Source organism: Camarhynchus parvulus, chromosome 1, assembly GCF_901933205.1.
Source record: "Camarhynchus parvulus chromosome 1, STF_HiC, whole genome shotgun sequence".
Lineage (NCBI taxonomy): Eukaryota > Metazoa > Chordata > Aves > Passeriformes > Thraupidae > Camarhynchus > Camarhynchus parvulus.
The window spans coordinates 33,214,812-33,233,013 of NC_044571.1; the positions used below are offsets into that span (position 1 = coordinate 33,214,812).

The 18,202-nt window shown below is 37.1% G+C and overlaps 1 protein-coding gene across 3 annotated transcripts in view; it reads right to left on the bottom strand.

Annotated features, from left to right (window-relative positions):
• Positions 1–18,202, bottom strand: part of HERC2 (HECT and RLD domain containing E3 ubiquitin protein ligase 2) — a 100,860-nt gene that overhangs the window by 25,750 nt on the left and 56,908 nt on the right. For all 3 annotated transcript variants that reach the window (XM_030962099.1, XM_030962080.1, XM_030962090.1), the window contains exons 45-67: positions 17,170–17,312; positions 16,698–16,965; positions 16,393–16,535; positions 14,901–14,999; positions 14,637–14,805; positions 14,411–14,536; positions 13,686–13,794; positions 13,411–13,550; positions 11,784–11,974; positions 10,579–10,684; positions 10,337–10,428; positions 9,613–9,788; positions 9,060–9,171; positions 8,189–8,270; positions 7,947–8,090; positions 7,279–7,369; positions 5,703–5,880; positions 5,191–5,272; positions 4,937–5,108; positions 2,871–3,015; positions 1,995–2,220; positions 1,086–1,257; positions 351–537 (exon numbers count right to left, since the gene is read on the bottom strand). In XM_030962099.1, the coding sequence (XP_030817959.1) occupies positions 351–537; positions 1,086–1,257; positions 1,995–2,220; positions 2,871–3,015; positions 4,937–5,108; positions 5,191–5,272; positions 5,703–5,880; positions 7,279–7,369; positions 7,947–8,090; positions 8,189–8,270; positions 9,060–9,171; positions 9,613–9,788; positions 10,337–10,428; positions 10,579–10,684; positions 11,784–11,974; positions 13,411–13,550; positions 13,686–13,794; positions 14,411–14,536; positions 14,637–14,805; positions 14,901–14,999; positions 16,393–16,535; positions 16,698–16,965; positions 17,170–17,312 (3,353 nt within the window). The remainder of the gene's footprint in view (positions 1–350; positions 538–1,085; positions 1,258–1,994; positions 2,221–2,870; positions 3,016–4,936; positions 5,109–5,190; positions 5,273–5,702; positions 5,881–7,278; positions 7,370–7,946; positions 8,091–8,188; positions 8,271–9,059; positions 9,172–9,612; positions 9,789–10,336; positions 10,429–10,578; positions 10,685–11,783; positions 11,975–13,410; positions 13,551–13,685; positions 13,795–14,410; positions 14,537–14,636; positions 14,806–14,900; positions 15,000–16,392; positions 16,536–16,697; positions 16,966–17,169; positions 17,313–18,202) is intronic.

The following is an 18,202-nucleotide window of genomic DNA, read 5'->3' on the forward strand; positions in this document are numbered from 1 at the left end:
CATGTCTACATCAGTTACCCAAGTTTACAACTAAATTTCATTAAATAATGGTCAAATATTCTGGTATTCTTGACTTTTTTTTATATCACTCCTGTGAAATGAATTCAATATCTCTACAATAATGTTAGAAATCATCACGATTGCATTTAAATGACACAAAGCTTTCTGAAAGGTCAAAACTGATCTTACACTAAAAGTTTACTTTTTTCAAATCTGACATGTGCAGAGAACCTAGTCCTGAAATTAGAGCATGAAGGCATTTTTTAATCTCTGCTACAATCAGACTAATTGAAATATTTGTCAGCTTTACAGTTAAAAACTAATGAAAAAAAAATAATGCGACACTTTACCTCTCCTCTCCTGTCCTGCCACGGGTTTGGGCTCAGCCTCTCTTCAATATCTCCCACAAGCACACATTCATCTCCATTTGCAGGGCTTCCTGCAGAAGTGGCATCTGATGGGGGGGCTGGTGATGAAGTGGGACATTCTACTGGTGCAATCATACTTGCAGGCATCAATGCTCCAACAACTGCGTCCCTGAAATCATTTAGGATGGATTAAAGTAAATCTAATTACACTTCCTTGTTGAACTTAAAAAATTTTATTAGCTTGTCTTAAGAAAATAAGTTTTCCAAGCTGTAGAATCTAGAGGGTAGTTCATTGTTATTCCCCCTTGGGCCTGATGCTTAAATGTTTAACATGAGTTTCTCTTTATAAATTTTAGCACAAATACTCTGTTCTCTACTAACAATGACAGCACTGCAAAGTTTTATTGTTATTTCCACTCTGCCCTCTACTGCTTCCTCCATATCATCCATCCATCATGATTTTCTTACACAGCTTCTACATTATTTACTTGAGCATTTCTGAATGAACGATTTCTTCCCCAGGCAACAGAAATTTCTTTAAACATAACAAAACTAACATAAACATCAAAGCTAACATCAACATCAAAAGAAAATTTAGATGAAGCTTAGGCCCATCCTGAGGAGTTAAAACAATTTATCCCTGACTCAAGAGTCCCTAATAGATGGCAAGTTATATCATCTTTTGCTCTGCAACAGAAAGAATGTTTCCATGCCTACCTGGCATACATGATCTGTAATGCTATGAGTATGTGAGATAATGCCTGCTGTTTGGCAACGTTCCCATCAAGTGACAGGAGAATCTTAGCAAGTGAAGGGCGATTCGGCTTGGAACTGTTGGCCCCACTGATTTTGTTACTGGCAGCAGAAGAATCTGCATCTGAAGGAACACCTAAAAAGAGGCAGGGGGAAAGAGAAGGTAAGCACTTTTTAATGGTATAATACATAAAAGGACATGGTTTATCTGACCTCTTGTTAAATCAGAAGAGATGACTAAAACTAACTCTACAGAAGATTCTTAAACTGCAGTGCCTACAGTTACAATTATTATTGAAAATTAATACTGTGGCTTTCCAACAAGGGCTTTCATAATACAGTATTTGATCTTGTTACTACTTATGAGGATTAAGGCAATAACAGACATAAAAATTTTAGTGATCAGCACCTAAAACAAGTTTTACTTACACAAACATTCTGAAATAACAAGAATAATATATTAGGTACAAATTGCTTTGGTCATGAAAAAGCTTAATTTGCAAGATGTTTGATGCTTTCATATTCAACGCAAAAGACTGCTGTTTTGATTCCCTAATTCTTAACCCACTTATCTTAGAAACAAGAGGCAATGCGTAAGATTAATACTAGTGTAACATTCATCTATCATTACCTCCATAAAGAGAAACTCCTTAGGGTGTTTTAAATTAAAATGCAACATGCTTCCTCAAAGTTCCACTTCCATGAAGAGTTTTGGTTGGGCTTTTTTTTTTACCAGAGATGTATTTTGTTGTTTTGTGATTTTTTTTTCTAAACCATTTTCTTTTGCACTCTTCTATCACCTACTAAACCACACACAAAACAAACACACCAATGGCAGTAAAGGAAAAACAAAATAAGGCAAGAAATACCAACCAAGATAAGAAGCACCTAAAGGGTCCCTTGCTGTCTGGAAAAGCACTGGCTCATGAACAGATGGTGTAGCTACATCCACTGTTGTCCATGCTACACTGTGGGAAGACCCACAGGCAACCCGAGTGATCTTCTGGCCTTCCAAGCCCTGGACAAGAGTGGGTTTTCTATTGACTGTGGTAGTTCCATTGCCTTGCTGCCCATGGTCATTGTCACCCCAAGCATAAACCTGCCAGGAAAAATTTCCATGTATTACTTGGCTTCACTGCTTATCTCAATTAAGCGCCGTCTTAAAAATTCCTAAAAAGAATTCTGTGATTTCTGCTAGTAATCTAGGACACTTTAGACAATCTATTGTGACATTTCCCCCCTCCATTAGATAATGCAGGCATTATCATACAGAAAAAGAAAAAAACAGTCAAAGCAGCACTTTATCAGAGAATTCATAAATTATCACCAAATTATAATTGACCAGTTGATTCCTAAATGACTCAATGTTCACAGTAAGTTAGAAGAATTGCCTAGTAATTACATTGGAGATCTGAAACAATATTATGATAAAGCTGAAAAATCTGTCCAGAATACTATGACTGCTGCTGCATTTCCAGAGTAAGAAGAAGAAAACTGATCATGAGATAATACAAGGAAAACGCTACAAAAGCTACTATAACAAAAGTATTTTAACTCCAATACTAGTATTTTAAATACCAATACTTTTTAAATTATAATTGTGTTTATATTTATGATGGACTTTTAAAAGCAAAGAAATAAAATTTGGGATTTTTATTTCATTTAATCAGCACCAATACTGTTATATTTCCCTTCCTAAACAGTTTATTCCTTTCTGCATGGGGGAAAGGAGGGTGACATACAACATACCTGTCCAGTGTCAGTCACTGCCAGACAGTGGAGTGCTCCCACAGCCACGTGCACAATCTTTTTGCCCCTCAGTCCTTCCACGACCTGCGGCTTTCGCACATGCACATCTGTGCCATGGCCTAGCCTGAAGTAATCACCCTTACCCCTGCAACAGACAGTAAATGTAACACTCAGAACAACTGGACTGTTTACACACTCCTCTTCAATGCAGGTTCCCAACTGAATACACTTCATTTATCACTGCCTGAAACACACACACACCCCAACTAGCAAATGCTTCAAAACTGAATCCCAAAGGTATAAGAATGAGGATAACTTCAGTTCTATTACACTGTAGCTTCTCACCTCAATACAGAAGAGCACAATTATGACTATTTTTTGTATGCAAAGCAACTCGTATTACATTTAATTTCTTCTACTGCAATTATAAACACGGCCAAAATTCACGTGGTTTGATAAAACTTGGGCATATTTAACTACGGAGGATAACCAAACAACAACATCACCTTTAACCTAAGTCTGCTCCCATGGAAAAAATACACAGGGAACTAAAATGTTTTCAGAATTGAGGGTTTTTTCCCATTGTTGGAAGCCTCAATATAGATTCTCAGGTCTCCATAATTTAAATTCATCCAAAATTGTTATACACAAGTGGCACTAAAAAACATAGCATACACAGAAGTAAACACCTTAAAATGCTTCCACCAAGAATGTCAGTAAAGAACAAAAAAACCCTGATTATTTCTTCCACTATATTTTAATAACCACTCACTTGGTTTCTTTTGCTCACCACCAATTTTTCTGAAGAAAGGTTATATTATGCTGGAGAGAAACATGATACAGAGTACTGTTACCTGCCTAAAGTCATGATTTTTTTACCCAGAAGTCATGATTTTTTTCCTCAAACCGTTAAAAAATTTAAAAAGAATAAAAGTTTAAAAGCAATTCAGCCAGCCATCCTCAGCTGAAACAGACCCAAAAATCTCCTTGTAGACTTGTAATGTCATGAAATAGCTGTAGATTTTTGACTAGACGTAGCAGTGTTGAGAAAAACAAGGGCAAAGAAGAAACAAACAAGAGTTTTGGCATGAGTTCTTTAAAAAAAAGACTGTCAAATTATCTTTCCTCTTGCTACTTCTGTCACTACAAAAAAAAATTAGACGAGAGCAAAGAAAAAAATACAATTTCCAGTGGCCACTCTGAAAACAGCACGTCTGTTAAAAACTTCTCCTCCTTTTAACAGTAGTAGCAACTTATAAAAATGAAAGTTTGAGGATTTCTCTTTATGTTATTCAGCAACTGCTGACAACAAAACAAAAATGATTGGTTTAAGTCTACTTAGTTTTAATATACATCAAATAGGTCACAGTCTTATTACACAAGAATGGGGTAAGACCTTGATCTGATTAGTGCCCTAAAGTTGACCTGCCATGCAGTAAGCTCTCAGATTTCACAAAAAGGTTTAAAAATTCAAAAAGTGAGATTTGTGTTCAAAACAAAGCAGAAGCAAGCAGGCAAAGAGGAGAAAAATAAAACCATATCTGAGTAGCTCTCAGTGATCATCTCATACCAATTCTTGCTCGAAGGCATAGTTACTGACAACTCATGGGCCTTCTGAGCAGCAACAAGCTGTTGTTGTGCTCCTGTGTTCCCAAGGAAGTTCTTTCCATCTGCTCTGAATTTCAGCTTACTTCCTTACTCTCCTGCGTCCTTACTCTCTCAAGTCCCTGCTTTAGCTGTAGGCTTCATAGTCCAAGCTATGGCTCTCAAGTTTTCATTTTTCTTCTCCACTCTTAACATTCCTTTACCTGTCTTATGGTGGCCAAGAGAAAAAATGATCTTCCCTTTCTGCCTCTAATTCAATAGGAGCCAGGCATTCTAACAGAGTAGAGCAAACAGGAAAGCACGCTACAGTGTTAAGAGTGATTAAATGGATGCAGCTTGCCTGGAAGAGCTGCCAGTGTAAAAGAAAAAGCACACAGGTAAGGCACAAATGGAGTCAAAAAAGCATTAAATACAACAGAGAGCAACTGTTTGGTAGATACTTCCTGGCAAATGTAACATACCATGTCCATACCACTCCTGACTTGGTCAGTGCCAACGAGAACTGTGCACCACATTCGATTTGACAAACGCCTTGGCCGTTCAGCCTTTCGATGTTCTGAGGAATGTTGCATCCTTCACTTCCTCCTCGGCCCAGTTTTCCAAAATCACCATCACCCCAAGAAAACACCAAGCCTAACAAACATCAAATTGCAAGTCAAACAATGATCACAGTACTTTCGTGCGCTAGAAAGCTTCTGGAACAAGATATTCCTACCTTCATCTGTCAAAGCAAGAGTCTGAGCATCTCTGCTTCCACATGCAACCTGAATGACTCGGTGGCCAAGGAGCACTTTAACCTACAAAACAGAAGGAGTAAGAAAGAAGTTTTCAAATAAATTGTGTTTTAAAACCTTATAAATATGTCCAAGGTCTTATGACTCATCTCGGTCATTGTGCCCAGCCTGAGCAAAGAACTACCCAGCCATGTCCAGAATCTAACACTGCTACATGGCAGCTTCCAGCTATGCATCAAAGTAGATGCAGGACATGAATGCTGAATGCAGCAGTTGCCATTTTACATCACTTCCCAAGAAAGAGACTGGATCTTTTTGGCTTTTCTGAAACAGCTTTACTTTCACTAGAGGTACAGGTATCAAAATCTAATTTAGATCACTCCAAAACAATGCCTTCATACTCCCTTCATGTTTTTTGCTACTTTAGCCTCATGCTGCTGTAATTTATTAAACACATTTGCATTTCATCAGAAACAGGAAACATTAATTTTACCATCTTAGGCTTCAGCTGTGTGGTATTATCTCCATGTCCTAGTCTTCCATACTCTCCAAGACCCCAGGTATACAGTTCCCCACTGGAGGTAATAGCAGCACTGTGAGAGCTGCCGCAGGCAATATCACGGATGCGTTTGGTTTTTAACGCTTCGATCAGCCTGGGTTTATCACAGTTCCTGGAGAAAATGAACAACAAACCCATTGTGTTAGTCAAAAAATAGCCACACAATATACTCCAACTCTTGCAATACACATTGTGCAATAACTAACAGTAACCTCAAGATAAAGTAATATGCAATACTCTGATTCCAAGATGTACTTTTTAGCAGTACCATAAATCCAAGGTTTACACTATTTTAATGTACTTCAAAGTTTATTTAAAGAATATTTTATGTACATGCAGCCAAACTTAGGCGAGAAATTCAAAATCAATCAATTAAGCAGTACATAATAGAAACTGAAAACTAATTTCCTGTCACTGCCCAAAGCTGAGTGAGTTATTAGCAGTGGACACACAGTAAGATTAAGAGATGACATTACCATCCCAACTTTGCTCTTCACAACAGAGAAATGAAAACTAGAATTTGCTGTTAGACTTCTATGTGAGTACTGCTAACATTTACTCTTCATGTGGTTACAGTGTTCTCTTAATTCCAAAAAAGGATTCAACTCAAGATTTCCTAATATTGGTGTACCAGAACCACTAATAAGATGCTACAAAATTATGAATGGCCTCTGGACATATTTCTACTATGAAATGCCCAGGAGTTCCAAATCTCACTTTCAGTAAAATTACATAAAACATGAATCAGTTGAGCAATAAATAGTAATACTACTCTCCTCTGGACTTCCTTTTCCATCAGTCTGACCCAGCCTTTTAAAAATTTATTTGCTGTAACATATTAACCATTGATTTAATTTTGTATGTATTATGGGCAGGTCCTCAAAATATATCAGAATGACAGAAGTATTTACCAATGGGCTTTGTTTATCAGGGTTTTTCCTTTCAAAATACTGTTCTGTGGGTACATACAAAGTAAAATCTTAAAAAATTCAATTTTCTCTTAATGCTGTCCTGTGGAAGATTAAACTACTATTACTAAAAAGTGGAAGAAGTTTATTTCTGGCCAACAAGTCTGTGAATTGAAGTCTAAAGAAAGGGTTATAAAATGACAAGTTATGAACTGTTACAGCTGTTACAGCTCAGGAATACAAAATTGCTATGGTTTCACTGCTCAAGACACTTCTGAAAACCATACTTTATAAAAGTAAACAAAAACTGCATGTCCAAAAGTATGGAATTTCATCAGTGAAATTTGAAAATACTAGTCAAGATCTTATCCATCTTTCTAAGAATTATCTAAATTGAATGTCTCCTTTCTAAATGGCTGAAGCCTGCTACAAATGCTGCACCACAAACTGGAATATACTGTGGGGAAAAAAGCCTTCTTATAAAACATTTTTTTATTTCTACTGTATTAAAAACACTGTTTTTGTCAATAGTGGTGGACAGCTGTGCTGTAACATTCAACACAAATCTTCTACTGAAATACAGACAAATTTGGTGTCCTCACATTCGACTGAAGTGACCAAGTTTTCCATCATCTCCTTCACCCCACGAAAACACCTTTCCATCAACAGTCAATGCCATAGCATGCCGGCCACCTGAAATTGTGAACATATATTTACATTTTTGAGCTTTCAAGCAGGCAGCAGGTCTTAGCAACAATTTAACACTGCTGTTCTTCTACAATGCAACTGTACCAGCCTTTCAGCTCCTTACACATTACTTATTTTCTCTGGAGCTTTTATGTGATTTAATTTAAAATAAAAAATTTTTGTGACAGTAGGTCTCCTGGTACATTTAAAAACAAAAAAAACCACCAAACCAATAATCACTCAATTTATTATTTTCAGAGCTGCAAGAAAAAATAATGACAAAAACAAACCCACCATCTGGAAATATTAAAAATGAAAATACCTTCTTTTCAACCAAATGGAAACACCAAAGTTACCTTCCAGCAAATAAGGAAACTTGTACGGTCTAAATTCACAGAATTTAATAACAGAACCATTACATTTATTCTGACATAGTATACAACAGACAGAATTCAATAACCTGTATTTATTTAAAAAAAAATCTGATATGCTAGGGCATCACAGCACCCAAGAAAACTGCAGAGAACTACTTTCAGGTTTAATATGTTACATTTATGTATATAAGGACAGAAATAGTCAGTACCTGAGTGAACAGCCACCTTCTTCACTACATAGTTGCTGAGAGCTGTAATCTGGCGGGGAATAGGCACAGTTCCACTGGATATTCCTAAACCCAACCTTCCATTTGTGGCTTCTCCACAGGCATACACTTTACCCTCTACAGTCACTAAAAGAAAGAAAAAAGTTTCAAACACCATTAGCATTTGCCAATTCAGAATCTGCTTCTGCCCTTAAATAATAACATTTATTTTAAACTTATGTTACCTGCAAAAAGGCTTTTGGATCCTCCAGCTACTTGCACAACATTCAAAGCAGACAGGGTTTCAGAAAAGGAAGGGACTTTTATCTAGAGCAGGCAGGAAATAGAAACCATTACAATTCACCTCAACATTTTACACTGTAAAAAGAAGTGTCTAACAGGTACTTTCAGATGCTTCACCCATGCCAATTAATATTACACCAGGCAAAGGACAAAAATCAATTAAAAAATTTAATACTGAAACTATGATAAATATAAAACCTGATAAAAAATGAAAGGTCATATAAACAAGGACTTTCTTTTAGTAAGGTTTTCTTGAGAAAACTGAAGAATTCATGAAAAGTTAACTTCAAGGTACTCTATGGATACAATACTATACTTTCACAACATCAACAGAAGAAATGCTTTCAACATAATTTTCAAATGAATGAATGAATGACATTTTAAATTGATAAGCATTTGGGATCTATCTCATCTTGTGTTATATTAAAATGACCTGTAAATGGCTGCACACTGGGCTGAAATTCCTATTGTACAATTGCCAAGTACAAGTAATACATAAAGTTCACCAAAAGTTTTATTTTAGGCATGCAAACTCAGCAGGAACAGAATATGTCAAGTGTTACATTTCTTAAACCATTAGTTCATTATCATGTAAAACAAATGACTGAGTGGCTGCTAAAAATCAAGCCAGATTTCAGAGTACCAACCAAAATGCAAATTTTCTCTAATTTTTCACCCTACAGCAGACATCTACATGTCTTAACACTAAAAAGCCACCAAAACCTAATCTTTGTAGCTAATTTTAAGTTGTGTAACTTGTACATTTTATTTTTCACTGTTTCTCTTTTATACTTAAATGTGAAAACAACCTACCTTGGAACCTTTCAGCCCTCCCAACTGGTCTTTGTCATTCAGTCCCCAAACAAAAACTTTGGTTCTTATTGTAGCCGCCGATTCAAGCCCAGCTGCCTTCTTTCTAACAAGACTGAACACATTGAGAAAAGAAAACAGTTTAGCAAACAGCATGCTGTAGCATAGGCACCTTTTTATAGTATTTATTGGTTTTTACAGTTGGGAACAGTTTCAAGACTCAAACTGCACTACCACAGTTGGGGGGGAAGAAAAAGAAAACAAAGTATCAAATATAAGCACATCAAGTTTTTAGTTCAGTTTCCAACCCCAAGTATACAGCAAAAGGGAATGAGTCATACAAAATGTTACACCTCACCAGTGTGTTCATCTCAGGGAACCTATTTATTGAGAAAGGATCGACTAACAACTCCAATAAACTAAGATACTGATTTCTCTTTACTATCATTCAACCTAATTAATGCGTTCTTCCTCCAATCATCTCCAGAATTATAGGAATATATAGACACTAAGGTTGTTTTCCATTTCCCCTGCCTTCACCACTGCAGTTACCTACCTCCCAGTGTTAGCTTTATCATCATCCTCTTCCTCATTATCAGAAGCCAGGAAAGGGACTGCAGCCAAATCTTCATCCTCAGCACGTATACGTCCCAGTATGCTGAGGCCATGTATTTTGCAATCAATGCCAGAGCTTCTGCACTGCTTGATTGCAATCTCAATATATCTGTGGTACTAAGAAGAAAAATACTCTGTTGACATCTTTTGGGGTCTACATAATTTCATAAAATATAAGCAAGAATTAGAACTTTTGCTTGACCATGTCACTTTAAGAAAATGAATCTGTCACTTTAAATGTTTGTCATTTCAGCTCTAAATAATTTATGCCTTATCATTAGCATATGGCCTCATTCATATGAGAAATTTCACTCCCAATCTCATAGAATTCATTATGCATTTCTCCTTGTTGCTAGAAAAGATCAGAACTGCTATCCAAAATTATCCCCAAAATTTAAGTTTATTGGAATGTCTTACTGGTTCACAAGTATATCAATTTACATAAAACCCCCTAAAATATCTAAGTCTATTATAGCATTACTTTGTGATTATGGTAAAAGTTTTTAGAATAATGAACTTGACTAACTTGCCAGAAATACTGCTAAGTTAAGAGGAAAAATAAAATACCAGGCTTTAATGATCACAACAATACTTTTCATCCATCTCTTGCAGCACAATATTTTTCTGTTACACACAAGAGTAATTCTCACACAAACTTCACTTACTTCAGTACAATCACTGAGAAGAGGCACTGTGGTGTCTGTAGGATTTATATTGATTGTCTTTAGCTCAATAAGGTTATTTAAGGAATTACCCCCTAGAAAACAAAACACAGAATTAAAAACATTTTAGGATATGGTGTTTGCTGTGCATGTTAAACAGATGACTATGTTAACAAAAATCAGATAAATACCTGCTGTTGGGTGCAAAAAAAAAATTTTTGACTTCTTAGAGAGCATACACATACCTGAAACTACAACTAAGGAGGGCATGTAGCTGCTGTCTGCAGGGTCCACTATCATCTTTAGTCTGTGAACAAGAACATCTGGAAAAATCTCCAAGCGAATCCAGTGCTAGTGGGAACACAGAATTTAATTTTAGATAGTATTGTTATGACCACCATATAATTAACAAGAAAATATATGCGATGTTTCTGAAGAAAGAATGGGAAACATCTCTGAATGGTACACAACAGCTGCAATATATGGCAACTGGCCAAAGAGAAATGACCTTGTGAACTTCTTGCTTGTCCTATGTCCAATTACAAGAGAAACAGTTGTAGCAAACAATTTATTTCAGGCAAGACCAACACCACTGAGAACACAGAAAGCACAGTACCAATGGAGGTTAAGTAATGGGACATAATGTAACTACTAGGTTACAGTTTGTAGAAAACCTTGAGTAAGGGTACTTGGGCATACTCTCAGCATGGTCATCAACAGAGCATCAAAACACACTGCAGAGATGCCCAGCTGCACATCCTGGTGCCTAGGCTGGTCACAAAGCACTGCTGCAGGCCAATGAAACTGATAAACCATAAACTAAGGAACACCACATTTTATAAGTTATCTGGCTGCAGGAGTCAAATGTACATTAAGTAACTTTGCCAATGACACTAAACCAGGAGAAGCTGTTGACTCTCTCCAAGGCAGAGAGGCCTTGATAGACTGAGTAATCACCAATTGTATGAAATTTAACCAGGGCAATTGCGGCATTCTCCATCTGGGATGGGGTAATCCTGCTTATACTAACACTCTGGGAGATGAGGCTGGAGAGTGGCCCCACTGAAAGACAGCTGGGGGTTCTTGTGGATGAGCAGCTGCACACAGGCCACCAGTGTGCACTCACAGAAAGCCAACTGAATCCTGGGCTGAATCCAAAGAGCAGTGACCAGCAGGTCAAAGGAGGGGATTCTCCCTCTCTACTCTGCTCCTGTGAGACTGCACCTGGAGTGCTGCAACCAGCTCTGGGGTCCTCAGCACAAAAAACCCTTATGGACCTGACAGAGTGGATCAGAAGAGGGTCACAAAAGCAATCACAGAGATGGACCACCTCTCCTACAAAGAAAGGCTGAGAGAGTAGGGGCTGTTCAGCCTGGAGAAGGGAAGGTACTGGGGAGATCCTTTTAAGCATGAAGTATACCAGAATAAAGCATTTAGGGTTTAAATTTACCTTTCCTTGTGAACCAGAAGACTGCCAGCACTGCTCACTACCATCAATGAGACGGGAAGCCTGATTCACAGAGGATGAGACATTCAAATTCTTGACTATCCTTGACCAATCATCCAGTAACATTCCCCGCTGGCTACTGTGCCGTCTCTTCAGCTGCTTTCCAGAACGCCCACTGAACACGGGAGACTGACCTGCAGGGTTAAGTGACACATTTAGCATGCACCTCTCAAAGAAAATTGCTCCTTTGAAACCCATAAGCAGGGTGAAAGGAAATATAAAAATTTTGGAGATGTAGGTGTACCCATTTTGGGTATGTAGGCTACATTCAGGACACAGGCACATGTCACATCGGCCTGGTGACACTAAGTACACAACACATGCTTAAATGGTGTAGCTCCTTTTTTTACAGGAGTTTCAATTTTTCCAAGTTCTTGACTAGACAGCTACTTGAAAAGGTCTTTCCCTTTAAAACAAATCAGATCAAAACTTATGATGATATGCAATTCAAAATACAGGCCACAGCACACTAATTTTTTACACCACTACAGCATATGAAAAACACACAACTAAACCTCAACAAAAATCCCCTATCAAAGAATAGAAAAGCTGGAACACTGGAAAACTCAAAGTTCCAGAAGGTGGTTTAGTGAGATGTGGATTGCCTCCCTGCAAAAACCTTACTTCCACTACCCTTCACTGATCTTGTAGCATTTAGAAATCTTGACGAAAAGAATATTTTAACTTCTCTGCCCTACAACACCGGACACGGGGAAGGATTACAGACTCACACCATTCTAGCTGTACAGCTATATCAACTGATTTATTAAATGAATGTCTTTCTTGTCCACATAACCCACGTTCACAATCTCTAGGGGGGAATCAGGTTTGTTTACTTTCCAAAACAATTACACTGGTAATGTGTAAATACAAAGAAATTTAGCCCAGAAGTCAGCATCATCCTGCAAATACCAGGGATAAGATTAATTGTTAGAGAGGTGGATGGAAAAGAAGAAAACAAAACATCAGGTAAGTTTTGCATAACAATGGAAAGCCCCAAATTTTTGGAGCTAAAATGGCTGTACCTGTTCTTGCCCTAGAGAAAAAAGTATGATTATGAGTCTTTCAAAAGGCTTCCCATTCCCACTACACTCCTCTGGAGCCTCTACATCACAGAGAAAATGAGGTAACAGTCTTCACACACCTACAGGCAAAATAGCTGAAGAGCAACTGAAACTGAGGCATAAGAAGGCATCTTAGGTATTTCCAGCTGCCCCTGGCACCATAAGGATTCTATTCATCTACATCTAGGCTGACAGCAAAAGGCAGGAGGATTAGAAAATTACACATTTTATTCTTGGTGTAAGTAAAAATGCCATTCTGACATGTAGAGTTACTGTCACATAGACATTTTTTAAACTTTTTAACGCTACAAAAAAAGGTTTAGGGGTTAATGCTTTGTTGTAGTCCATCGCATGCAATTGTAGCAATGCTATAAACGTTTTATTGTCCAGAGGGTCAATCTGAACACTAAGTTCATCATCTAAAAGAGCTGAAATTTAAAACTGTTTTTTCCAAAACAACTAAAATGCATTTTAAATTAATCTAAGAGACACAGTGCAAAGCTTACCTGGTTCATTTATTCTGCCAAAAGTATGTCGGGTGTTATGCTTCCTGGTTTTAAAACATGTTTCACAGAAGTCAAAATCATCACAGTTCCTGCATTTGAATCTAGGCCCATTGATAGGAAACATCTGACACCCATCACACCTGATTTGACAAGAGAAGAACAAGTCTATATATATATGGTACAAGTTACTTGTTAATGAGACAAGATAACAGAATCAAGACAATAAGATATAGGATAACCCCTATACACTAAGATAAAAGTAAATCATCACTTACGTGACTCCAGGGTGAATGCTGGGAACCAATTCCATTTCTGACAACAAGCCAGTCCAGTGTGACTGCTGAGGAAAGTCTACAATAACATCTTTTCCATTGGCACTAAAGGCTGTGACAAAAACATGGAGAAAATACAAGGTGTTGCAAATCTCTATAAAATGAACCCAAAAGTCCTTAGAGCAGTATTCCATTTCAATTTTTCTACTTTGATTTTGTCTTAATATTTTTTTAGAAGAAGTTCCCAAGCAAGCACGTACTTCTAAGCACGGATACAGTATGACCAAAATCTGTACCTCCTCAAAGAACCTGTGTTCCACAGATTACTTCAATTACATCCCTTAGAGCCTGACACGAGTGCATCCCACTTTCTCCTTGCTTCCTTATGAAGCTTTCAAGCTACAATTACTTCTTAAAGGAAAATCATTTGGGGTTCATCCAAATTGTAAATGAGAACTACAACAGGAAGCTGCACAGATGCTTAAAGACTTTTACTGTGTGCAAATGAAGTGGCTGAAAAGCAGACGGACAGGGCAACAAAATAAGCTGCCACAGAGCATATTTCTATGAATTCACCACAGACTTCAAATGCATTCTATAATCTCTAACATCATACAATACTCCACAAAACAGTGTGATTTTTAAATGTGTCTAGAAGACAGCCTGCATGGTCTTGAGCTTCTTACCTCCCCATGCCCCATGCTGAATACACATTGAATACACATTACCTTTGACGATGCCCACACTTCGGTGAGTGACTGATCCCCACTTGTATTTGGGTGTGGTGACAGAGCTTTTCACACGCACTTTGTCACCTATCTTGATATGCGAGGCAGAACTCTGGGGTGGGAATCCTAGCAGATGCAAGAATAAATGGATAGCGAGTCCAAAACTACATCTCCCTTAGTTTACCATTCACTTTTTCAGTTAAAAAGCAGTCAGAAGTGAACTCACCTAAAAGCTCAACATGGATGTATCTGACCCAGTAAGTACCACCCTTTTGTTGCCAATCACACTGCACGTTCAGGTCATGCAATCCATCTCGATCCAATTTAATAACTTTGCCTACATCTCCTTCACAAACCTCCTCATAGGTTCTGCAGCACCTAACCATCATCCCCACCTAGGGAGAAAGGACAACAGAATGCAATAGATCTGTAAAGGCTTTAGTACCGAGAGGAAAGCAGTTTCTATGTTGCTTTTGATCATCATACTTACCTGAATATTCTCCCTAACATAGACAGCGTAGTCATCATTGCTTAAGAAATCAGCTCGTTTCTTATAGGTCTGGCTCTCTGTTACAACAGCACCACTTGACTGGAAAAAAGTCCAAAATAAATATCAAACAATTACACAATTTGTTTTCAATTCAGATAAATAAAATTGTTGGCAAAGACTGAAGATAACCCAACAAAAATAAGCCCATACAATATCCCAGCTCCATGCCAAAATGGGAAAAAAATTTCAACAGGTTCAACTCACTGTAAGGATAACATTTACAATCTACTTGATTTTAAATTAAAATTTGCTTTCCAAAATTACTTATCAAGGAACACAGATGCAAATTTTCAAAATGTTTGAAGGAAGCTGCAAGTTGCTTTTATGAAACCTGATTGCCAAGGAAAATCAGAACAGAGAGGATTTGTCATTACTCTAATTAGCCGTGAAGATACACATTCACATTCCACTTCTTAGGACATTTGTTGGGAGAGGGGGAAAAAAAAAGTGGTAAATGGTAATCTCTAACCTAAAGTTTACTAACTTTTCTTTAGATAGTACAATAAGATTCAAAGTACTCCTTTAGAAAAACAAGCTAAAAAATTAAATTGTATTTATTAAAAATTATTCCTTTCCAGATTTGATTACCTTAATTTTTTTTAAGAGAACTTCTGCATTCCACCTGTAAGGACAATTTTCAGAAAACTTTTTCTGTTCTGAGTATTAAATGTTTTTTTTTTCATTAAAGGCAATATATAGCAGTTTTTCACTGCAATCCCGATAAAGATAGCAAAAGCTGTCAAGTTAATTTCCTTCAAAATATAATGCATTAATTTAAATTACAAAATCCCACATGTAAATGAAAACTCAACATAAGTCCTTCAAGGATAAACAGAAATACGAAACCCATTTAATTTTATTGAGAAATCCTTCTTTGAAACAGTTCTTGAAAGTCAACAGAAGACTAACAAAAATTCACATTGAAGGTATCACACTCAATGGGCACTGTAATGGTAATTTTATCATCAGTAAGTGGAAAAAGTTTTTATAAGGAAAAGGGTAAGTTATTTAATAGACTTTTTTGCCGTTTATTCACTAGTTCTTAAGTCCTTCCTTGTAGGTAACATATGTTTGTTTTCCAGACCAAGGGAAAGGAGAAGGGAGAACTCCTTCACCAATATTACACTATAACATCAACTATTTTTGTAGAAACTAAGAGCATCTACCAGGGATACTTGGAACTACCACCTGCATCGTGAAACACCTACCTGCATTCTACTCTCCCCTGTGCTAACTCACAAACTACTTATGGATTATTCTCAGTTGTTTTATGTCATGTCTTAGAAACACAGGGCAAGCATGATCCTTGTTACTGTTCTGAAAGCTTGGGACAGCAGGTTGTCCTTGTACTCTTGCCATTTTCCCAAAAAGGGAAGAATTACAAAATTTGCAGCTAGCTAGCATAACTTGGGTTTACTAAGTTAATACTCACAACAGGACAAGCAGCTTCAGCTTCTTCCACTTCTTCTGCTATTTCCTCATCTGAATATTCATCTGAGATAGTATCAGCATCAGAAAGATCCGTGATTTGAACATCAGGGTGATCCAACAACCAGCCAACTAAGGCTTCCACTCCTAACACAGAAAACAAACTCAGCTTGTCTCCAAGGGATTCTCTGACATTGTTAAAATTGTATCCAAAAAGAAGATAACAACTTCTCCCTCGTAAGTACTGTTTTAATCAGTTTACAACTCTTCTTCTCCTTCTAATATTATAAATTTTACTAAACAAAATACCTGGTAATCCAGAAGCACTTCCAGAGGTTCCCGACAGAGATTTTAGTGCAAATTCTATGTTTTTCCTAGGAAATCCCATTTCCATAAGTTGAACTACAATGGGAAGGGGTGGAATTGGAGACTGCTTGCGTTTCTTCACTTTTGTGGGTCGGATATGTTGCACTGTGATGGGTGTTGTAGCTTCACTAGAGCTGCAGTCTTCAAACAGTGGAGTGGAAGGATGTGTAGATTCTACAGCCAGATACTGGCACACTGCCAAAGCAGCAGCCTAGAGGAGAACAAATCAGTCAGTCCAAGAAAAACAAGAATATTTAGTACGTTTGTGTGTGTGAACATGCATGCCTTAAACATTATTTACCCCAAAGGTTCAGAGTCACTTCTTTTTTAAACCTATAGTTTAATAAACTTCAACTGGAATGCAGATTACACAAAGTTATTTCTCAGGTTACTTAGCAGAAAAGACAGACTTTACCTCAAGCTCCTGTTTGTCAAATATGGCTTTCACGGGTGATGGCTGCGTAGCAGCTGACAAAAGCTGCTGCAAAAGGATCATGGGAGGCTGAGGTCCTTCAGGAGACATATCTCCTATGTCTGGAGAGGCAGCTGCTCCATCCTCTTAAAGGAAAACATTATTTTAACCAAAACCACGTAATAACATGGTCAATCAAAAGACTTATTCTAGGGCTTATTGTTATTTCTCACATATTTCTTCTCTAAAGATACAATGCGTTTAAGATTAAGCCGTTTGTACCACAATCTGTACAAAAAAAGCAAGTACAAAATTTATAGATTAACAATATATTTATTAAAATACACCTAAGACATGTCTAACAGAAACTATTCAGTGGACAGTGAATTCACACCTTGTGTCTTTTGATGCCTTTTTTTGCAATAAGACTATTAGCTAGAGATACTTCCAGGATACATCACTTGATACAGACAACCAAGAACTGTAGTGATCCCAAAAGCATGCTGTCTGGATTTCCTTCAAAATATAATGCATTAATTATAGGAGTTATTTTCCCTGTAATATACCTCTTGGGAAGAGCTCCCTTTAGGTATTCATTGTCCCTTCAAAATAGGATAATTTTATTCAATCAACTTTCTCACAATTCTGCACCTTTCATATTTAATTTTGTATTCCTCTTGGCATAAACATTCATGTTTCCTAAATCTTTACAGTGACTACCACATGAAAATGTTCTCTCTTCATTAAGCAATAGTAAAACAGTTAATAGTCCTCAACATATGTTGTTCAGGTTAAAAAAAGTGTTACTCTTTTTTTCCCCCTTTAAAAATGACAGTAAGAGTGAAACCCTACTCCATTCCTAAAAAAACCCTGTAGATTCTGTTGAGTTAAAATCTGGCAAGTGACAAAAAATCCCACAAAAAATATCCATATAAGACAAATATATTATTATACTTAAAGATATTGCATATTCACAAATACCCAAGGAATTAATACATACTCCAAAGGCACTGATAACTACCTCAAAAGCTGACAC